The following is a 24,546-nucleotide window of genomic DNA, read 5'->3' as shown; positions in this document are numbered from 1 at the left end:
GGGTCGCTTGATTGAAATTCCCCAAATTCTTTGAAATTAATGTCCTTAGAACCAGTTATTGCGTCGATTTCGATTCTTGACAGTGCATCTGCGACATAATTTTGAGAGCCTTGGACGTGACGGATATCAAGTCCAAATGACAAAGCTGTCGCGGCGAACATTTGTTTGGATTCTGCTTGAAGGCATAAATCAGGGGCCCCTGATCTGTGCAGATAATGAATTCTCTGCCTTCAAGCATGTGTTTGAATTTTTTTATATATGAATAAATTGCAAACAGTTCTCGGTCGTATGGGGACCATTTGTTTTGACTTTTGGAAAATTTCATAGAGAAAAATGCGATGGGTTCCCATTTGTCGGCTAATTGCATGAGAGCACCACCCACTGCGACATCTGAAGCATCTACCCAAACACTTAATTTAGCTCCAGGAAGTGGATGTCTCAGTAGTGTGGCATTTGCCATGGCATCTTTGGCCAAAGTGAACGACTTTGTTGCTTCATCGGTCCACGCGAGTTGGTCGTTGGCACGAGCAGAACGAGATGATTTTTTATTTTTATGACCTTCGAGAAATTTTATTAACGGATGTAACAAATTGGCAGCTTTCGGAATGAAACATCGATAAAAATTGTACATGCCAAGAAATCTTCGAAGTTGTGGCAAGGTCGTTAGCCGTGGATAATCCAAGATACACTGAACTCGATCTGTCAGAGGTTTGATGCCGCTTGTAGATAGCCGGAATCCAAGGAAGTCGATGGTTTCTTTACCAAAGTTGAACTTGGAGACGTTGACGCAGAGTCCATATTCATGAAGTCTGTTGAAGAGAGTCTTGAGATGATGGATGTGTTCATCAGGATCTTTTGATGCAATCAGGATGTCGTCGACGAATGTGTCAACTCCAGAAAGTCCTCTGGTCACTTCATCGATGAATCGCTGGAAGGTTGCAGAAGCATTGCACAATCCGAATTGCATCTTGGTGCTTTCAAACAATCCAAAAGGTGTGCATATTGCTGTTTTGTGGATGTCATCAGGATTTATTGGGATCTAAAGGTAGGCTTTTATGAGATCCACGTGGCTGAAAATTTTAGTACCATGCAGTTCAGCAGTGAAATCAGCAATGCAAGGAATGGGGTATTTGTCTTTTAATGTTTGTGCATTTAAAGCACGGAAATCTCTGACCGGTCGAAATTCCAAGGTACCCTTTTTTGGTACCATATGAAGTGGTGAGGCGTAATTACTCCTCGGTCTCAAATGCCCCAGTTGCAGCATGTTGTGAAATTCCGATTTCGCTATTTTTAATCTGTCTGGAGCTAACCTACGAGGTTTCGCCACCACAGGCGGTCCTTTTGTGGATATATGATGGATGGTGTAGTGCTTTACTGGTGCATTTGGATTAGGAAGTTTAGTGATCCCCGGGAATTCAGAAATCAGCTTGTGATACACTGAGTCACCGGTAATCGTTTTCACCGAATGAATGCACGTTGCGTTTGAGACGCGTCCGGGACGTTTCAATTTCGTTTTCAAGTCACGTAGGAACTTGTTGCGAAGGTCCGGGACTAAGTCGAAATAATGAAGGAAGTCCGCAGCCGGTATAGGAGTTGACACATTGGCGATGTAAAATGGCCAGGAAAAATTTCGTCTCAAGCCGAAATCCACGGAAAGAATACGTTGGCCGTACACCTCGATGGATGATGAATTCGCGGCTGCGAACGCTTGAACAGGCCGTTGTTTGCGCTGAGAAAGGCTTGCCGGCAAGATCGAAACATCACTGCCCGTATCAACGAGGAAAGATAGATTCGTTTTCATGTCTTTCACAAACAGGCGACGTGACGTAGATGGCAAGGAGCAAGTCGCCTCTACCAACACCCACTAGAAAACAAGGCCTCTACACGGTAACCCAAAAGTAGTTGTGACGTAGCATAGTTAGGCCGAAGAATTAAATGGAATGGTTGCCATCAGCCTACGATAAGCCATTAGTTATTCGGGAAAACGCGCCAAGTGATAAAAAGCAATTTTTCTTTAACGCATGTAGGCCAACACCCGCCCCATAGATAAGAGGCTTATCTATAGGGGGTGATGTGTAAGCACGTTGTTTTCTCGCCAACAAAGCACGTTGCTTGGCTTCTACTTTGTATCTTCCACGTTGTTATTGTCAGACATGTGCGAAAACGAAGCTCTTAAAATCGTTCTTTTTTATTCGTTTCTGTGGATTTCAACATCTAAAAAACTTTACAATCATGCCATATAAAAGCTGTGCACCACATTGTCGGGGAAACTATGTTAAAGGTCCCAAAGTATCAGTATTTTCATTCCCGGAGAATGCCATGTTGAGGAAGCGTTGGCTTTCAGCCATTTCAAGAAAAGACTTCATTCCGATAGAGAATCACAAGGTAAGTGCATAACTAAAATTATTTTTTAATATTGGAATTACATAATTGCCAGATTTTAGAAACAAATAATATATAATATTGCATACTGTAGAATTTTCTTTTTTATTCCCGAAATTTAATACACGTAACTGAAGCTAAAAATATTGATTTGAATAATCAATTGGCTAATGAACATTTGCTAACGAAAAATTTCTGATTTAAATCAGACTAATATTTGAAGCAATTTTGAATATGATTTTTTTTTAAACATGTGTGATGTAATACGAGTAAAGGGAAGATTGGTTCATATTATTTACACATTAATTAATATTTAAACAAATGTAATGCAGTTTTTTTTGGGGAGGGAGGGCGAGATAAACAGTTGGTAGAATTTGATGTCACTGGTATGCTGAATGAGATTTTTAGTAGTTTTTTTTTAAGCACGATCTTCAGAGCTTAATATTGCCTATAAGTTAAAAACTGGGAACTATAACTGTTATGAAAAATATTTAATACACCCTAATGCAAATACCACAACAGACAAAATGCCCAACGAGGTGGCTGACAAAAGCTGCCCTTATAAAAAATATGGATGTTTAATATATATTCCACAAATACAGCAACCCAATAAGAGCAATCAAAAACCAATAATTATGATAAAATATAAATATACTGCCCATAAAAAAATTATGGTTGTCTCATTTTTTATTATGCATAGGCGCATAGCTTCTTGATTAATCCCCATATGTTTATCATATTTCTTTTTAAATATGACAATTGTATTAAAATTCGAAGGCAAGCTATTCAATTTATTCACAACCTTATTAGAGAAAAATGCCCTGCAAAGTTAGCATTTTCGATTCGACTCAAAATTTAGGAAAAGAAAATATTGAATTTTTTTTTCAAAAAATTTTGATTTTTTGAAGCAAACAATTTTTGTCAACGCTGTCTATAGTGCTTGATTATCTCCTTAATTATCCTGATGATCCTCATCAGGCATATTTAGCTTATTATTTAATTGATATTTTAATGAATCCTTGTAAATCAGTAGATTGCTAAGTAAAATTCTCTTTTTCTTACACAGGTGTGTGAATTACATTTCAGTACAGAAAATTACAAATTTTTACAAAGATATAAAGGAATTTGATGGTTTGTGCGATACAACTGTTTATAAAATATATAATTTTTTAATAAAGTATATATAATTCTATAAATAAAGTGTAATGAAAGTTATCTTGTTCTCATTTACTGTTATAAGAATCATTTTATTAGCTTTTGAATATTAAAATTCTTGCTTGTATGTAATGGAAAAAATTTAAAGGAAATTTTTAAATTATTGCTTAAATTGTTTGAGAATGAAGACAGTGTTTAAAGTAGATAATGTTCCCAATTCGTAAAATATATTTGAAAATATTAATTTAAAAAAAACTTCCACTTTCTGTTGATTTTTTTTTTCTCTGTAGGTGTGTGATATGAAACTTGATTGTGAGAAAAATTTCATTTCAGTTATAAATTTATTTTCCTAAAACCATTTCAAAGGAGGAAAAGGATAATTTTTTCTGTGGCTTCATTTTATTTTCAATCGTTCTATGAACCTAGACAAGTACAGGGAATTTTTTCATTTTTGTCTGAACTGAATAATGGGGGGGGGGGGGGTGAGTAAAACAAAAATATATATATAATCTAAATTCAGCTAGCAAAAAGTTAAGGCAGAAATCAGAAATATTTCATAGCACCAATTTTACTCGCGGAATAATAAATGAGTACGCTACATATATCAAGTCGATTCCACAGTGCGTAGCGCAAGCAGTCGCCTAAGTTTAGTGACGTCACGAGCTCGTGTTGCGGCCTTGAAAATTCTCTAGTAGGTGTTGCCTCTACTCTTTGCTGAGTATTTCCCGAATATTTGCAAGGAGACACATTTCTTGGCATCGGTGACGAATCGTCGATGATACCAACACTCGTCGCGATTTTCCGATCTGCTACGCTGTCGCGGGTAGCGATTTCGGTACGGGCTACGACTTCGCCCTCGGGAAATCTCGTCGATTCGCAGATGGAGCTTTTCGATTTCCGACAACAAACGCTCCTCGATGGAATTCGCGGAAGTTAGAACAGGCACTTACCGCTTGTGGTGCTACGTCCATGACGCGATCGGCGATTTCGGCCGCTTTGTCCAACGTTAGTGGTGTGACCGCAGCCAGGATGGATTGCACAGATGTTGGCAAATGCTGAAGAAACAGTTCCAACATGAGCTCGTCCGGAACGCTGTGTGATTCCGCGCGACGCCGCATGACGCGCAAAAGTTCACTTGGACGACGATCACCGAGTTGCTCCCCAGTGAGAAGTTTCCTTATCTCTTGCTGTGACGACTCACCACTGCGCTTGATTAACTCCGATTTCACGTGTCCGTAGGGATCTGTTGCCGTTGGATTCGTAATGACATCGCGGATGATGGAAGCTGCTTCCGGTCAGTGGCGGATCCAGGGGGGGGGGGGCGATCGCCCCCCCAAGAGCCTTTAAACAATAGGTGAAGGGGCGATCGCCCCTCCCAAGAGCCTTCAAGCAAACATAACTCCAGTTACCTCACTTTTTTTCTTTATTAATCCTTAATTTTTTTAATTAATTTCCTTTTTTTCTCAAAGTTCCTTTCCCTAAAATTTGTTCTCCAAGTTTCACCTTGAGATTTCTTCTGCTGGTAAGGTCGAAAAAATAAAGAAGTCATAGCCGGAGGAGGGTCAATTGTATTCCCACCAAGGTTCTACAGGGATTCCATACGATTCGGCTGTCACGCTGCCTTTTCGCTTTCCCCCTAGCGCCTAAGGGCTCGTGTAGAGAGGCAAAAAAATTTACACCCTTCAGTTTTCTTGGTAACGCGCAGTAAAGCACAAGCCATCCAATAAGATGAATCATCGTTTTCTAGCCTTTGTTATCTCTTTTTTTTTAAATTCAGTCCTGAAACCCGCAAGCTTGACGTGGATCAAAAAATGACCATGTCTTCGAAAAAAACTGTTTTCAGTAAGCAAAAATTTTAAAATTTTAAAATAAATGGATGTTAAGAAAATTAATTGTATTACTTTTTGTAGCACATCTGGGGTTTTCCCAGAGAATGAAGCTGCATTCGCTTACGGATTCACTGATAATGACATTAACGGGGGGTTCCCCCACAGGGTGAGGCTAACAGGGCTCAGGACGATTCTTATCATTTTTTGATTTTCACTCTACAAATTCACTATAGTGGGGCCTAAAAGTATGAAAAATCTCAGCAAAGCCCCCCCCCCCCTCCTCGAAAACGTAGCTCAAAAGATCTGCGCCAGAAGGTGAGCATTTGAACACATATAGCTTCTCTATAATATCTATGAAAATATAGGCCTCTGCCCCATCTAATAATTAAAGCCTTTGTAATTTGAAATAAGTACCTGGATTAAACATTATAAGTGGATCGCGCGTACAATGCTTTTCCAAAAACCGCCATAAAATCGTTTTAAGCGGAAAAACGCTTTAAACGGGAAATATTAATATTTCCCGTTTAAAACGTCTCTATGGTCTGAGCATTAGTTGAAGATGGAACCACGAAAATGAATCGCACTAAGCGGGAAAAGGTTCTAAGAGCAGTGCCGCAACCAGATGCTTGGTCAGCATCTTGGTGTCCCTTGTAATGTTAAAGGGCAGGTAAAATGTTGAAATTCACGCCCCCCCCCCTCCGGTCCAGCGCCCGGGTTTATTGTACTTTATGAGCCGTTTCGGTAGTGAATCATGAGATGAACGATAATTCTTAACTAATTTATTACGGAACAATATTTACATCTCGTTCCCGCCATGTTGTCATTCCCTTTAAGTGTTGCCACCTTCGTAAAACATAATACTGTATTTTCTGGTGTTGCCAGATACATAACAATTCTCCCACACTAAATTAAGAGATGATTAATGATAGAAACAAAAGTTATACACAAGAATCAACATTTGAACAGTCACAAGTTCAATCTTTGAACTGGTTTTCTGGAACGAGTTGAGCGTCTCAGTTGAGTAGTCTGAGCTGGAGGAAAAATAGTTCTTGTTGATCGAGGAGTTGCATTTGAAGTTTGCTCTGTTTCAGTAGAAGCATCTACCATAGATGAAGTCTTGTGTTGGCAAACTGCAGGAATCTCTCGTTGACTTACATGATCACTAAAAGTGACAGATTTCTTTTGAGAGAAGTGTCTCATAGGAACTGATAGTCGAATAGGAGTTGGAGAAGACGGTCGATTGACTTCACACCGTCGAAGCTGTTCAAAATGTCTCTTGATAATGTATCCATCATCTAGTTCAACTAGGTAATGAACACGACCCAATCGTTGAACAACAGTTCCATACTTCCATAGGCTTGAATGAGTGTAATTTCTTGACTGTACTCTATCTCCTTCCTTGAAAAATTTGTCAAAGACTGGCTGTGTTGCATTGTTCTTGTATGACTCAGGAGTTGTAGGTTTGAGGAGATCTAGCTTTGTTCTGAGATTCTCTCCCAACAATAATTCTGCTGGTGTCTTTCCACATGAAAGAGGTGTAGCTCTGTACCGAAACAGTAGTTTACATAATTTTTCGTGAAGTGTTCCTCGTTCGAATTCCATGCATTTCAGTTTTGTCTTCAGGGTTTGGCAATAACGTTCTGCTTGTCCATTTGTTGAGGGATGACCAGGAGCTATCATTCGTTGTCGAATACCATTTCGTTTGCAGAAGTCCATGAATTCTTGTGATTTGAAAATTGAAGCATTATCACTAACGAGAATTTCTGGCAGTCCATGTCGACTGAATATTTCTCGCAGGAAATGAATTGTAATAGCAGAATCTGGAGCTTTCTTCATGTAGTAGATTTCTGGCCATTTAGACTTTGCATCGATGACAAGTAAGAAAAAATGTCCCATGAAGGGTCCCGCATAGTCCATGTGAACACGTTGCCAATTTCTTGTTGGACTTTCCCAATTGTGCACTGGAGCTTTCTGGGGGTTTTTCTTGACGTCACAACAGTTCTTGCAACTTTTCACTAGACTTTCTATGTCAGAGTCAATATTCTTCCAATAGCAGTAATTTCGAGCAAGTGCTTTCATCTTTACTATTCCACAATGAGTTGAGTGTAGTTCTTGAAGGATGGTTGGTTGAAGTGTCTTAGGTATTATTACACGCTGTCCACGAAGTAGAATTCCTTCTTGTAATGTTATTTCTGGGTCATATAAAGTTCCTTCCATCACATTTTTCTTTAGTTCACGTAGATCATCATCCAATTCTGTTTCTTTTCGGATTTCTTCAGAAGTAATTGTGTCTGTGGATATGTGTCTAATCACTGATGCTTGCAGGATGTATTCATCATCAACAGTATTGACTTGTACATCTGTCAGTGGTAAGGGACTTCTCGACAAATAGTCTACATTTGCATGTTCGGATGATTTTCGATGTTTGATGTCATAGTCGAAGTTGGAAAGGAAATGTGCATACCGCAACATTCTTGTAGCTGACAATGCTGGAAGTTTTTTCTCTGGATGCAAGAGAGTTATCATTGGTTTATTGTCCACAACCAATGTGAATTTTCGACCAAAGATGTAATCATAGAACTTTCTGCATGCCCAATACACAGCTGTAGCTTCTCGATCAAGCTGGCTGTAATTTTTCTCAGCAGCTGTTAGTGATCTTGAAGCGAATGCAATAGGACGTTCACTTCCATCAGGCATAATATGCGATAATATTCCGGATAGACCATGTGGACTAGCATCAGTAGCCAAAGTCACTGGAAGTTCTGGAGTAAATGGTATGAGGACTTGGTCACTAGCAATTTCAGACTTGATTTTTATCCATGCTGCTTCACAATCAGCTGTCCAGTTGAACGGAATACTTTTCTTGAGAAGATTATTTAGTGGGTGAAGTAACCTTGATGCACTCTTGATGAATTTCGAGTAATACATAACTAAGCCCAAAAATTGTCTCAATTCGTCAACATTTTTTGGTCTGGGTGCTTCTTGAATAGCTTGAATCTTAGCTGGAGATTTGTTCAGTCCTTTGGAAGTTATAACATGTCCAAGGTATTCTACACTTTTTTCAAAAAATTTACATTTGTTGATATTTACATGCAAATGATATTTTCGTAATTTATTTAGAACATTCAGCAAGTGTGTTGTGCATTCCTCATAAGTCTTGCCTTGTATAATTAAATCATCAAAATATGCAGTTACTCCATCTAAATCTTGAACAAACTGATCCATGAAAGAATGAAATTCGTTCGGTGCAGTTTTAATACCAAAAAACAATCTTTTTGCCAAATAGGTACCTCGATGTGTAGAGATCGTTTGAACTTTTGCACTGTCTTCATCGACTGCTAAATGCAAATATGCTTTATGGATGTCCAAGGTGCAGAAATATGATCCACCTCGTAGCTTGTTGAATATATCTTCAATCTTGGGTATTGGGTGTCTGGCATCATGAAGTTGATTGTTTACAGTCACCTTGTAATCAGCACAAAGTCTTACAGAACCATCAGATTTTGGCACGATGACAAGTGGAGTTCCCCATTCTGAATGATCCACTTTTTCTATGATCCCTTGATCACACAAGTTATCCAGTTCTTTTTCAACTTTTGCACGCAAAGCATATGGTACTGGACGGGGTTTAACAAACACTGGTTTGGCATCTTTCCGCAATTTCAGGGAGCATGTATAATCTGGAATCTTGCCCACTGTTTGTTCAAAAACATCAGAGTATTCATTGACAATACTAGGAATAGATCTTTTTACGGCACACACAGGTATATGCTTGACACTTGAGGAATCATGAATGTCATTTATGTTGATATCAAATTTACGCATCCAATTTCGACCAAGGATAGGTTCTCTCTTCAAATTGACAGGGTATAATTCTTCTTCACTGGATTTAGCATTGTAGCATACAGTCACTTTGACGTATCCGATAGGTTTGAAAATTTCACCTGTATAACTTCGGAAAAATATATTTGTTTTCAAGATCGGAAGATTTAGGTTTAAGCACCTGTAGTCACTTATGTTCATGATGCTCACACGACTACCAGAGTCACATTCGAAACGACAATTTTTCCCATTTAATTGAATGACTGCAAATATTCTATCGTCTTTTTCAGCAGTGTTAGTGCATATATCAACAATTTGGCTCACTTGAAAGTGATCTGGATTTTCGACATATTGAACAGTATTTCCTTCAGATCCGCTTTTATTTTTCCGTTTCAGAAGCTCTGTAATACATACTCTACTGATATGACCTTTTTTGAAGCAAATCTGGCATGAGAGCTTGTGTTTCACTCGACAGTTTTGAGTCTGGTGGTTGTTTTTTCCGCAATGGAGACACACGTTTTCTAACCCGATGTCTCTCAAATTGAGGTTTCGCTTCCGACTTGCCGATCTGTCGCGTCGATGCGGAGTCGATTTCCGTCGCGAACTCCCGCTGTTATTACATTGCGCAATTTTATCCACACTGGAACCGTAATTACTCTTGTAGAGTTCTTTATTTTCGATTTTCGAAGCTTCAATCGCTAATGCGACTTCGAGTGTTTCGTCGAATGTCAGTTCAGCTTGTTGTAGAATTCTTTCGCGGATTTCGGCATCCTGTAATCCTCGTATAAATTGAGCACGTAGCATGAGGTTGATGACAGATTTTGAGCATTCAGCATTTTCACAACTAGATTTGAATTCGGCGGTTTTCGAAAGTTCTTTTAATGTAGCGATATAATTCGAAATCGGCTCACCTGAGTGTTGTGTGCGGCAAAGAAACTTGTGTTGTTCCGTCAGGATGTTTACCCTTTTGCAGAGATGATCTTTCAAGATTTTCAGCAGGTCGTCGTACGTCTTCGATGAAGGGAGATCCGGTGAAGTTAGACTGGAAAGCAGGTGATAGTACTTGGATCCGAGACAGTTGATTAGCACCATTTTCTTGGCTTCGGCTGTTGAATCCGTGAGTCCTTTGAACTGGAAGTAGTTTTCGAGTCTTTGTACATATTCACCGAAACTTTCGTTAGCTTCGTCGTAGCATTCAAACGAGATCGATTGTGACTGGAGAAGCGTTTTCACATTGACGCTGGTTGAAGATGCTGGATGAGTTTCGTTTAGTTTCGAGACGAAATTACTTAAAACGGTTACTAGATCGTCGATGTCTGCCATTTCCGATTCTTTTTTTTTTTTCACTCGTCGCCAACTTTATTGTACTTTATGAGCCGTTTCGGTAGTGAATCATGAGATGAACGATAATTCTTAACTAATTTATTACGGAACAATATTTACATCTCGTTCCCGCCATGTTGTCATTCCCTTTAAGTGTTGCCACCTTCGTAAAACATAATACTGTATTTTCTGGTGTTGCCAGATACATAACACCGGGGCACCAAACCTACCTCCTCTTCCCATGTTTCGGCCTTGAGGAACGTTATAAGTGGAATCCACTATATAAAATTGATTGTGTGGAGTCGGATGTTCTGCGGGAATTAAATTTAACCACCATCTTTTCAGACAAAAAATCTGAAAATTAATATTGTGCACTTGATAATCATAATTAAATAATAATGAAAATCATTTCAATTTGCATGAAAGTAAGCTTTTGCTATTTAACGTATCTGTGGCGAAAAACTGTTTTTGAATAGGTTTTTGACAACCATATAGTCTGCACAAAATTGAATAAGAAATTTATTATTTTAAATCGCGCAATATTAGAATTTCATTAGGAAGTTTTTTTACTCTTAAATTTTTCTTAATTATGCAGACAAATTAGTACCCACATATTTTATTGAAATATGCGTCAATTATTTCTTGTTATCGAAAACAGTCTATACTTGTTTCAATAACTTTTCAATGCTATATTTTCATATTTAAAAACATTTTCATATTTTATCTTGACGTCCTATTCGAATAAGCAAGATTTACCATTTAGTATTTCGTGTATTTGTGTTTCCAAGATTTTATATTTCCTGATTAGTAATTCTCTGAAACTCCTGCTAAGGTGGTTCCAAATTAAAGTTTTCATCCTTTATGAGTTGTTTATTTGAAACCGAACCAGAGATTCAGGTTAGGAGATTGAGAGTAATTTTGATGTTCAGTCAGAAGCGCATTTACGGTTTTGCCGATTTGAAGGCTATTCAAATTTCACCGCCCTACCACTCTACTCTAATTTTCTCGACTACTCTATCCACGAATTTTCCATCCCATGTTATAGCCCTCCCCCCACTCGTGTATTAAAGTCACTCTTTTAAAGGTCCGTCCCACGAGAGTTTGCTAGGTGACGCTGGATAAGATAATTAAAGTTAAAGATAATAAAAGTCTTTGTCAGGATCCGCGGTCGTCTCGGGCCTCGGGGAAGCAATAATTTTTAAGGCTTTCAATACAAAGGCAGAGGAACGAGCGTCTTCCTTTGTGAATGACCGAACAAGTACGGTTTACTTCACGCCCGCTGTTATTTTTGCGGTTTATGTCCGACAAAGACTTTTATTAACTTTAATTATCTTACCCAGCGTCCCCTAGCAAACTCTCGTGGGACGGACCTTTTAGTCATTTACATGTTTGCACCCTGTTTGGTCACACACGTGTTTGACGCTGGTTTTGGTAATTGTTTCGTTACTTACACGCGCTCTAGACAATACCGTCTTAACGCATTCCCCGCGGGCGGGGGCCTCAAATGCAGAGGGACCTCTGGTTTAAAATTTTAAAAGTAAACGTGTCTCGCCAGGTAGGGGGCTCAGAAAAATTACTTTTTCCGAGGGCCCAGTATACGCTTCTGACGGCTGACTCTAGGGCACTCACTGAACTGGTCCCTCACTCTTTATGTCACTCATTTGATCATTCATTACTCCCGCTCTAAGTCACGCTTTTGCTCATTCACGTGCTTGCAAACTCTCTAGGTCACTCACTGACACGGTCACTTGCTGTCTGGGAAGAGGTGGGTTTATTTGACGGTTATAAAAATTTCACCGCCCTTCTCCCATTTTGCTAATTTTCTTGGCCACTCAATCCTCCAATTTGCCGACCTTCTGAACTTGCCGCCCTGGGCTATAGCCCATTTAGTTTTGTAAATAGGACATTGTCTTCAGTAACGGGGCATGAGGATGGTTAAAATCAGTGTTGCAAAAAAAAAAAAATTGAGGGGAAAAACTGAAAAATTACCAGCAAAAAAAAAAAAGGCTGATGGAATTCAATTTTTGTAGAACTAATAGAGATATGAATTATTAGTACAGTAGACTCTCGCTAATCTGGCACATATCACACCAGGGTGTACTGGGTTAACGAAATCGCCGAATTACTGCAGATTGATTGAAAAAGTCCATTTAAATAACAAACTTCTGCTCATAAACATGTGCGCACTATGTTTTCCTCTTCTATGCTCGGAGAAAACCGGCCTAAAAACACCGGATTACTGGAGGGATTATTGAAAATCTGACTCTATACGTAGTAGGATGGGAAACTTTATTTGAAGACAAAAATGGGTTTCAGACGCAAAATATTTTCATAAATCGGGTGTACAAAGCTGGAAATTTGTGATTTTTTAAATTTTATCGTCTCGTTTGAAAATTATAAGTGATAAATGAGGAAGTTAAAGGTATTATTTGTAAATACAGACATGTCATAAATGGGTGTTTTATTGTGTGTAGTACTTATTTTCATTTTAAGAAAGGATACAAGTTTGGTGTGCTATAAAATTGTTCACAGAAAGAAACATTAACTGTCTAGAACGTGAGTAACTGAAAGAAGACTGCTTAATGTTCTCTACGTCAATCGCCAAGTCCTCGAAGCGTATACGTGAACACGAAAAGTTGCTGGAGTGAGTGTAGCTCGGCTTTGGATGCTTGAGTTTCCAGCAGCGGTTCCGAACCTTTTCAGTGCATACGCCAAGCAGATCATGAGTAAATACTAAACAAGGTATTGAGCGAAACAAGAGGGACCACCTTAGGGACCCCATGGATGGAAACAAAGTCCCTTTGGTCGGGTCCAGTGCCGAGTGGGGAGTACTGAGCTGATATGAATTAGTACGAGATAAGCAGAGCCAGTTGAGGGCCCCACATGGATCTGCCGGCAAATAGATAGAATTCTCTATCGAACGAGACAGACCACAGAGGGCTCACCTGGAATCACTGATGTAAACAAAGCTCATTTGGCCGATCCCATCACCGGCATTCAAAATCTGAACAGGGAAAACATCTACCCTGTGCTGTACTGAAACCGAAACTGCCTTATCAAGGACCCTACATATGAGAGGACAAAAGCTGCGCCGCATAGGTTCAGCTTTTTATCTGAAGCCATGAAGTCATTTAAAGTTTGAGCGGTCACAAGAATTTTTCGCAAGCTCAGTGCGACTCGTTACGGGTAAGGGTGCTGTCGGTGTGCGCATAGTAGCCTACCTATTTATTTGATAACTACTTTGTTGTTGTGCGTAAAGTTCATGCTCCCAAGGGTGGAGCTGACAGGGCCGGGGACGATTCTCATCATTTTTTTTGTTTTTTTAAGCTATAAATTAACTATAAAAGGGCCCGTGAAAAGTCTGGTCTGGGGGCCCACTAGAGGCTTTAGCCTAGGGGCCCGCTCTAGGATGTGGAGGCCATGGTCAGGACTTTAGATAATTTTTTTTTCCTTCAAATGTTCAAGGATCGTCTCTCTTAAACGAGGTTTCTTGTATCCGAGTTAGCTTAGAATTCATAGGAACTCATTTAGGAAATGAAACTCTATAGAATTCATTTAGGAACTTCTAACATATAGGGAATGTGCTGGGGATTGCAATTCACCAAAGTTTGCAATCTGACCACTGTTTATAACATTTTGAGGTACCCCCCCAGCCAGAAGTTGCAAGGGTGAAGGTGCATCCTGTCAAAATGGGTCTTCAGCAGCTGCTTTGCTGGTATTGCAATGTGCATCTTGATAGAAGTTCTATCTACACACTGATGCTGTGGAAGTGCCGAAATGATGTGGTTGCACAAAATATATTATACTGCTGGCCAAGTACAGCATCATCTACTTGCACATTTTGCACTTTTTTCTTTTGCGAAAGAAACTTGCTTCAGGAGTATCCATGCAAATTTTCAAGTCATTCCGATCAGTACTTATTGTATAGTTTTGGAATCAAAACTTAAATTATAATCACCCTGTATATAGCTGATTATTTTTCATAAATCTGTTACTACTATACAATAGAACCTTGAGTAACTGGGCTTAACAGTGTGTGTGTGAAAGTATAAAAAAACAACTATTGAATATATTAAGACTGGGAGATATACAGTAGGAGACGTGCTACTTCTTATGGGAAAGAAAATGAAAATGTATGTGAGGTAATGTAACTACTAGTACACTGGTCTTTGTCCTTTAAGGACAGCTGGTGTCTTCATTGGATTATAGGACCACCTGCCCCTAGCATGATGGTGTCACTACTGTAGCTGCTTCTTTGTGAAGGGAAAAAGAAACCCAGTGAGATAATACACCACTACATTTAGATGTGTGATGTAATCCTTATTCATGAATTTGCTAAAGATAGAGCATCAGAATGTAGTTAAAGGTTGGAAAATATAAGTTATCCATCTGCCTGTTTCAGCTTTCAAAAATGCTTAATTGAAGCTGTGGAATTCCTTCGATGTACTTTACGGGCCCATAATTAATTTTAAAACATTCTAAACTACGAATTTATGCATTTGAATTTCAAAAGACAATATGGAGACATTAATTTTCATGCTAGAGAAGATATAAATAAAAAGGTGAAATCAATGTTATTGCATGAATGTCCAACTCAAAAGTAGGTCCAGCTAATTACTTCATATTTAATCTCCCGGGCTTCGTATATCTCTAATCGAACTCAATATTTCAGAAATCGAGAAATCAATACAATTTTTAAAATTATTGATGTGACAGAAAATCCCACTAATTTCCGCATTTCTACAGTAAAATCGGCAATTTTAATAATGATTTCTATGAGGATCACCCTTCTCCTGACCCTCAAAGCGATGATGGTGATGATTATGACGTCTATTCAAATAGCCTCATTACTGAGAGTATTGAAAATGTGGCAAACCATTATAAAGGCATAAACTATTATACATAACTGGCAGCATTAAAGAAGTGACAAACCATTGTAAAGACATAAACACGTCTGAAACTCATCGCTAGGGAACCACGGTAACCAAAGTAAACGTTCGGAAAGTGATTGTTGAGGCCCAAAAACCATTGTTGCCGGACAGTTTTTTGCCCATTTGGGGCATTTGCCCTGGTCTGACGAAATTTTAAAGTAGCCTATCGTTCAAGTCGGGTCCCATTTGGTATATATGCAAAATTTGGCGACTATCGATCTAAAATTGTAGATTTGTATAGAGAACATACACACACACAGACAGACAGAAAATCAATTTTATATACACTATCTACCAATAAGTATTTGGACACCTGTGATAGAAAAGAAAAACTAACTTTATTCAAAATCAATAGTTGGTAGAGCCTCCACGAGGGGCAATTACAGAGTGAACCCTCCAGGCCATACTTTCCACAAGTCCTTGTGTGACGGCTAGTGGTATTTTCTTCCACTCGGCTTGGAGAAGACATGTCAGTTCCTTCACCGATTTTGGACGGGTAGGACACCCCTTAATTCGACGATCCAACTCGTCCCAGAGGTTCTCGATAGGGTTCAGGTCTGGGCTCTGGGCAGGCCAGTCCATTCGATGAACCCCATTGGCACCATACCAAGCCTTGGTTAACCTCGCAGTATGACAGCTGGCATTGTCGTCCTGGAAGTAACAGGGGTCCACCCCGTAAAACTGCCACAACTCAGGAAGCACATTGTCATCCAAAATAATGCAGTAGGCATCGGCGTTGAGCTTACCATGAATGGGGACCAAGGGTCCCAGTCCATACGAGGAGAAACACCCCCCAGACCATAATTCCACCTCCGCCGAACTTGACTGTTGGCACAATGCATTCTGGCAGGAGACGTTCTCCAGGCAGACGCCAGACCCAGACCCTGCCATCCGAACGGTAGAGGATGAACCTTGATTCGTCGCTCCAAAGAACCTGTTTCCACTGATCTACGGTCCAATTTCGATGTGCTTTGCACCACATTAACCGAGCAACGCGGTTGGACTTTGTGATCAAAGGCTTATAGGCAGCAGCACGACCATGAAAACCAATCAAATGTGCTTCCTTACGGATGGTATTCATTGAAACAATACTCCCGGATGCCTGTTGAAACTCCTCACGGATGAGGGCCATCGGTTGGGTGCGGTTCTTCCGAATTTCTCTGGACAGCACCCGTCGGTCTTCATCTCCCAGTTTCGTTGGTCTGCCGACTCTGGGCAAATTCCGATAATCACAGCTCACCTTCCACTTAATCACATAGGCCACTGTCGATTTTGGGTACTTCAGCTCGCTAGATATGTCCCTTAAGGATCGGTCATTTTTGTGATACCCGATAATTATACCTTTCCCGAAATCAGAGAGCTCCGACTGCGCGGCATCTTGCATGCGACTAATGCCGATGTTGTTTCCTACACGATATATACCGGCGGAGGGCGTGACGTATCTCAGGACCGCAGATATCGTCATTTGCATAGGTGTCCAAATACTTATTGGTAGATAGTGTATATAGATTCTGGCCACTTTTATGAGACTTTTTGAAAAAAACCACTTATAAAATATTATGTCATTTAAAGATATACCATCAGAATGTACCCCAAGGATATAAAATGTGGTAAAAATGAAACATTTTGGCTAATAATGAACCAATATGATATTTTTTAAGGAAAAAAATTATATTTAGGCAACTTTTATTTGATTTTTTGAAAAAAACCACTTGGTTTAAACCAAATAACCCTGGATTAAATTGACCAGAGTCGCCAATTCAGGGGTGTGCGACAGATGCGTCACACAGGACCCCATGCTTGGAGGAATCCCACATATGTGGGAATATAAAAAAAGTAAAATTTTTTGTAACAATAGAATAAGGTAGCTATATTTCAACTATAGAAATGAGTGATTATTCCAAATAATGCATCAAATAAATGGGAATCATTCACAACTCGAAAGAGCCCCATAGATCATTCTCTTTGGGCTCTGCGTTTGTTAATGATGGCGCTGAAATTGACCTCAGGGACCTCAAATACTTTATTTTTGGGTTTCAAATCAATTTAACTTCAATAATGCAGTTATTATAAACTCTAATTGAAACAATAGACATATTAAGCACAACCAATTTTTCAGCTAGTTTTTGGACCCTTAATACCTTATTTTTTAGTTATTTTCCCTTCCTTCCATAAATTGTGCCTTCTTTTAGTACCTATTTCGACAATTTTTAGTGCCGAAACTTGCGGGCTCTATTGATTATGATCTCAACTATCAACCTGTTCCTGAAATAATGAAAAAATAAGTGTAATAAAATGAGTTCTCTTTTCTGAACAATTTTTTCCCCTTCAAGAGTTATGTTCGTAAGTCGACAAATTTATAAGTTGGGAAGCGACAGCATAAAATTTTTTTGGAGGGGCAGCAAAAATTTTTTTGAACCAGGCCACGAAATTCCCAAGCTAGGCCCTGGTGTTGCTTGAAGCAGGGCCGTAACTAGGATTTTAGCTGCCCAGGACAAACATTCCCATTATAATGAACTCCAAGGACAGGAGAAATCACTTCGAAGGAATTCCAGGTTTTCACATTGTTCCGATATAAACTTTTATCTATGGTATTTGTTAAAATGGGAATTGACTGTATATCGATGATTCCCTCCTAAATCAAAATCAATTACACAAATTTTGTTGATAGAATTTGGTGACAAAAGTAGGACACTTTACCAAAAAGTAGGACAAGTGGGAGCCCCAAACTTTTCAAGTCACATTTCACAGTAGAATCACTCAATGATGGACACCCATGGGACCAAAAATTTTGTCTGCTAATGAGGAGTGTCTGTTAATCTATATTTATAAAAAAAAATGTATGGCTGTCTGTCTGTTTGTCCTTTATGCATTACTACACCATTCATCCGATCTCCAGAAAACTTTGGGAAGTATTTCAGAATTATAATTACTGAGGAAAAATACCAATTTTGATATTTTAAATTTTGTGATCTGCCCAAAATTTTATTCCATATAAAAATTCTCATGCACCATCTGTTAATGCACTAATTAAACTCTCATTTATTTTAACCTAAAAATTTCTTAGCTCAGGGAGTATAAATTCACAGAGTTTTAAATAGTATTTTCAACCAAAGCACAGCTGACAGAACTTGATACCCAAAGCATTTGTTTTGCACATTTGAATACAGCTTCAATTGGAAAACCATTGCATTATAAATGCTGGTAAATGTACCATATAGTGCAAAAGTAAGAATAACTAAGTTTGATTAAGGATAAGTTACAGGAGTTTCTTAAGCATCACATACGTACAAGCTAAGCTAGTATTGCCAAATTAAATAACATTTTACACCTACAATTTAGTATTTTGGTCAATAGATATATTTCAATGTTATGCACAATAAGAGTATCGTTTTAAATATCAGTGTGTGTGATTATTTAGATCATTTAATAATAACGGACATCTACATTACATAGGCCTATATCAGTGTTTCCCAAAGTGGGAGATGGGACTATTCAAGGGGACGATACCAGCTACAGACACAATCGGGGGTTACGAATGAGCATAAGGGTGAATGGGAGGATGAGAGGAAAAAATAAATTTTCGAAAACTCTGATCCTTTTCCCAAGAAAGCTTTCATAAATATCCGTGCCTATGGGTGAAAAAAAAAACCTAAGAATATTGCACGCAGTAGTTGTACTTGTTTCATTTGTTAAGAAAACAGAGCTAAATTGTTTTTTTCCCTTTGAATATGCCCTGTACATTCCAGATGTATGGTAACTATAATTGATAGATAAAGCCTACTGTTGCAGATTTCAACACCATCTGGGAATGAAACGTTCAGCATCTCCCAGGACTGATTTTGCTAATAACTGGCCATTATTGGAGCCCTCATCTCCCCACAAAAGTGTGGCTGGTATCATTGTTCTGGTTTCAAGGGGGCCCAGAGACGATTCTCGTCATTTTTTTCACAACATAAACTCATACAGATGTGTAGCCTGCCAAAGAACCTAGCCTTGGGACCCTGTGGCAGGATGCGGGTGGTTGCCACCTACGGCTATGGTCTTTGTGTATGCTGTTTTTTTTTATAACAGAACCGCTTAAGAACAGACGCAAACATCAATGGCCAACAGCTCGTCGCGACAACCCTAGGAACCATGACACTCACTTTGAGGAACTGCAGTAATGGAAAAATTTTGTAATGTATTCGCTTAAGTTTGTGAATTATTTAAACCCAAAGATAATGTGTGTGTGGAAGTGCCAAAATATGAATTACAGACGAGCAGCATTGAATTTGCAAAAAAGTCAAATATCTAAAGTGTTTGTTGCACAACGGATGGACCTGTTTCATGGTTCAAACATGCATATCAGTTTCAGCCACCTCATTGGGCAATTTGCCTCTTGGGGCCTTTGTATTTGTAATTTTGATGGTGTCCAAAAAGAAATGAATATAATGCGGAAGATGTTTGTTGAATCCACACTGTAAGTACAATGATGTTTTTTTTAATCAAAATTTTAATGCTTTTACATCCTCTTATATTGACAGATTTTCATGACTTAAGTAAGGCACTTTGGAAGTACTATCTATCAGAGGCAATGACATGGAAAAAATATTGGAGGGGGAAGGCTGAAAGTTGCTTGTCATCCCACATGCACAGGACTAAAACGTGTATACAGGGGAGAGAGAAGGTGCATTGCATTTTTTTATAGAAATTAATTGGGGGAGAACAGTACCCCTTAAAAAATTTATTTATTAGGAAAAGAGATTCAAAGGCCCTCAGCTCTTAGGTTTCGGTGCCTATGCTATCTATTCATGCATATCAAGAGCACTATCCGTAACCGCACTGATTATGACAATAAGGATAAAAGGGAAATTTTGGTACTATCTCAGAAACAAGCATCGTTTCTCCTTCAAATATTGAGAAGTATATACGCACATAGGGGGAAAACACGCTTCTTCAGCATTGGATGATAGCAATTTCTTCTCACAGTGGTGTTGGTTTAATAAAAAATTTATTAAATTTTTTTTTTTGACGTGAAAATTTTTTACGGTGATTTATGTAGTGTTTTTCCTTGAACAAAAATGATGCATTTTTGCATGGCTTCTACTCAATTAAAAATTAACTCATTCTTAAGTATTGTAGTATATTAATAGTAGTATGATGGAATTACCTTTTTAGCAATGTAGAATGCAAAAACCAACGATGTTCGCTAAAAATACACGGAAATGACCAATGAATTTCTGGGTATTTTTAGTTACATCGTTGGTTTTTTTTCGTGCTATATTAATAGTATTATTCAATGATATAATTGTATTATCAATTATATCGCTCTTGTTGCTCTCAAAGGATTTTGTTTATTCTATTTTTACGTTTAAATAACATGGTTTCATATGAATTTTTTTCTTTTAATGTTTGAGCTGAAAGTGTTGAAATTCATTGCAATGTAACGAGATTTCAGATATGTTCATAAAACAATGGTAAATATTCAATGAGATTCATTCAGAATCTATATATATAAAATTGATTTTCTGTGTGTCTGTGTGTATGTTCTCTATACAAATCTACAATTTTAGATCGATCGTCGCCAAATTTTGCATATATACCAAATGGGACCCGACTTGAACGAGAGGCTACTTTAAAATTTCGTCAGCCCAGGGCAAATGCCCCAAATCGGCAAAAAACTGTCCGGCAACAATGGTTTTTGGGCCTCAACAATCACTTTCCGAACGTTTACTTTGGTTACCGTGGTTCCCTAGCAATGCGTTTCAGATGTGTATATGCCTTTACAACGGTTTGTCACTTCTTTAATCCTGTTAGTATATGTATAATAGTTTATGCCGTTATAATGGTTTGCCACATTTTCAATATACTCTCAGTAATGAGGCTTTTTGAATAGACGTCATAATCATCATCAGCATTGCTTTGAGAGTCAGGAAAAGGGTGATCCTCATAGAAATCAGTGCTAAAATTGTCGATTTTACTGTAGAAATGCGGAAATTAGTGGGATTTTCCGCCCCATAAATAATTTTAAAAATTGTATTGAATTCTCGATTTTTGAAATATTCAGTTCGCTTAGAGATATACGAAGCCCAGGTGATTAAATATGAAGTAATTAGCCAAACCTATACTTTTGAGTTGGATATTCGAGCAATATCTTTGATTTCATTTATATCTTCTCAAGTATGAAAATTAATGTCTCCATATTGTCTCTTTTGATATTTATTTGCATAAATTCATGTGGGTTAGGATATTTTAAAATTATTTATGAGCCCGTGAAAAGTGCATCGAAAAAATTCCACAGCTTTAACTAAGGATTTTTGGAAGCTGGAACAGACAGATGGATAACTTAAAGTTCGGGGGGGGGGGGGGATCGAAATACCTAGCGCCCCTTAAAAAAAGAAAAATATACATTCATTTCTACGTGTCTGTGTAAATCTAGATTTGTTTATTTCATGAATCACGCAGGTCGCCATATTGGTTAACTTGGACACAGTTTGTATGTCCCTCAAGAAAAAGAGAGGGAGATAGCAAGTGATCCAAAAAAGCCTCATTGAAGAAAACCCGGGCAGCGCCGGGTATTATAGCTAGTCTATATGTATAAAATTGATTTTCTGTCTGTCTGTGTGTGTGTGTGTATATGTTCTGTATACAAATCTACAATTTTAGATTGATCGTCGCCAAATTTTGCATATATACCAAATGGGACCCGACTTGAACGATAGGCTACTTTAAAATTTCGTCAGAGAAGGGCAAATGCCCCAAATGGGCAAAAAACTGTAGTGCAACAATGGTTTTTGGGCCTCAACAATCACTTTCCGAACGTTTACTTCTGTTACCGTGGTTTCCTAGCAATGCGTTTAAGACGTGTATATGCTTTTACAATGGTTTGTCATTTCTTCAATGCTGACGTATATGTATGATAGTTTATTCCTTTACAATGGTTTCTTACTTTTTTCAATCCTCCCAATAATAAGAGCTTTTTGAATAGACGCTATCATCAGCATCACTTTGCGGGTAAGGCAAAGGATGATCTCCATGGAAATCAGTGTTAAAATTGCCGATTTTACTGTAGAAATAGGATTTGCCAGCACATCAATAATTTAAAAAATTGTATTGAATTCTCGATTTTTGAAATATTGAGTTCGCTTAGAGATATACGAAGCCCATCAGATTAAATATGAAGTAATTAGCCCCGGACCTACTTTTGAGTTGGATATTCATGCAATATCATTGATTTCAACTTTTATTTAAATCTTTTGAAGCATGAAAATTAATGTCTCCGTATTATCTTTTGATATTAAACTGCATAAATTCATATAGTTGAAGTTGTTTTAAAATTAATTATGGGCACATAAAGTACATCGAAGAAATTCCACAACTTTAACTAAGCATTTTTTGAAACAGAAACAGACAGATGGATAACTTGAAGTTCAAGAGGTGGAGGGAATGCCTAGCGCCCCTTAAAAAAAGGAAAAAAAAATTTTTACATTTCTATGCTTCTTTAAATCTAGATTTGTTTATTTCATGAGTCGTGCAGGAAGTCGCCATATATTGGTTAACGTGGACACGGTTTGTATGTCTCTCAAAGAATAGAAAAAACCTCATTGAAGAAAACCTGGGCAGCGCCGGGTATTATAGCTAGTCTATATATATAAAATTGATTGTCTGTGTGTGTATGTTCTCTATACAAATCTACAATTTTAGATCGATCGTCGCCAAATTTTGCATATATACCAAATGGGACCCGACTTGAACGATAGGCTACTTTAAAATTTCGTCAGCCCAGGGCAAATGCCCCAAATGGGCAAAAAACTGTCCGGCAACAATGGTTTTTGGGCCTCAACAATCACTTTCCGAACGTTTACTTTGGTTACCGTGGTTCCCTAGCAATGCGTTTCAGATGTGTATATGCCTTTACAACGGTTTGTCACTTCTTTAATCCTGTTAGTATATGTATAATAGTTTATGCCTTTATAATGGTTTGCCACTTTTCCAATTCTCTCAGTAATTGAAGAAAACCCAGGAAGCGATTAATGTCTCCATATTGTACTTTTGATATTTATTTGAATAAATTCATGTCGGTTAGGATATTTTAAAATTAGTTATGAGGCCGTGAAAAGTGCATCGAAAAAATTCCACAGCTTTAACTAAGGATTTTTGGAAGCTGGAACAGACAGATGGATAACTTGAAGTTCGGGGGGGGGGGGGGGGGAACGAAATACCTAGCGCCCCTTAAAAAAAGAAAAATGTATATTTCTACGTTTCTGTGTAAATCTAGATTTGTTTATTTCATGAATCACGCAGGTCGCCATATTGGTTAACTTGGACACGGTTTGTATGTCCCTCAAGAAAAAGAGAGGGAGATAGCAAGTGATCCAAAAAAGCCTCATTGAAGAAAACCCGGGCAGCGCCGTGTATTATAGCTAGTTATATATAAAAGAAAACAGTCAATTGAAATGTCCCTCCCCCAATGCTTGCCGGTTTTAATCAAGAAAGAAGTGAGAGACCTGCGTTTGAAATAATGTAAAATTACATTTTCTTAAAATATGGACCTATACAATATCACAGTAACACTGGTGATTTGAAAAATAAATGACAGCTAGCCAGAGCCTGACTTAGACATGAAGAGGTCCCGGGCAAGACAGAAATTAGGGCTTCTGTGACTTTGGTCCAAATATTTTGGTTATCCAGTGAATAATGCCGAGATAATGTTTTGTATAGGAAATTATCTAAATAAAATGTCAGATGTCTTTGGTTTTATTTGTTCATTATTTTGCTTGGCGAAAAACTCCATTTTTTCCTTAAAACCGTTCACACCCAAAAGAACATGACAGAAAATAAGGTAACATAACAAGAAAATACTTGCGTTTAAATTCGTTTTAGAGTTTACTTGGATAACACACCAAAAACACCAGCGAAAGTCTCATGAGTGGCTTGATCAATAATTTCAAAAAAGAATTTATTCTAACGACTAAACTTTGAATTTTTTCACAAACTTTATTGTTAAACATTTTGAGTTCAAATCATTAGTGTTATTGTTAATCAAAATGAATTATTATTTATCACATTTTATTAAATGACCAATTTTGCTTATATGAGCAAAGTAGGCCATGTGCAAAATG

At 38.1% G+C, this 24,546-nt stretch overlaps 2 protein-coding genes across 4 annotated transcripts in view; one reads left to right on the top strand and one right to left on the bottom strand.

Moving 5' to 3' along the window:
* LOC149083237 (MFS-type transporter SLC18B1-like) overlaps window positions 1–24,546 on the bottom strand; it is a 201,983-nt gene that overhangs the window by 167,684 nt on the left and 9,753 nt on the right. The gene's annotated exons all lie outside the window — the stretch shown is intronic.
* LOC149083238 (THAP domain-containing protein 1 B-like) lies at window positions 1,838–3,560 on the top strand. The gene is made up of 2 exons (XM_089236923.1): window positions 1,838–2,385; window positions 3,449–3,560. The coding sequence occupies exons 1-2, from the start codon at window positions 2,233–2,235 to the stop codon at window positions 3,509–3,511; spliced, it is 216 nt and encodes a 71-aa protein (XP_089093049.1). The 5' UTR covers window positions 1,838–2,232; the 3' UTR covers window positions 3,512–3,560.

Source organism: Pholcus phalangioides, unplaced genomic scaffold (assembly GCF_987345545.1).
Source record: "Pholcus phalangioides strain wild (caught in Gottingen) unplaced genomic scaffold, Ppha-v1.0 ptg000009l_1, whole genome shotgun sequence".
NCBI classification, from domain to species: domain Eukaryota; kingdom Metazoa; phylum Arthropoda; class Arachnida; order Araneae; family Pholcidae; genus Pholcus; species Pholcus phalangioides.
The sequence above is the reverse complement of the archived record's forward strand: the minus strand, read 5'-3'. Positions and strand labels throughout refer to the sequence as shown.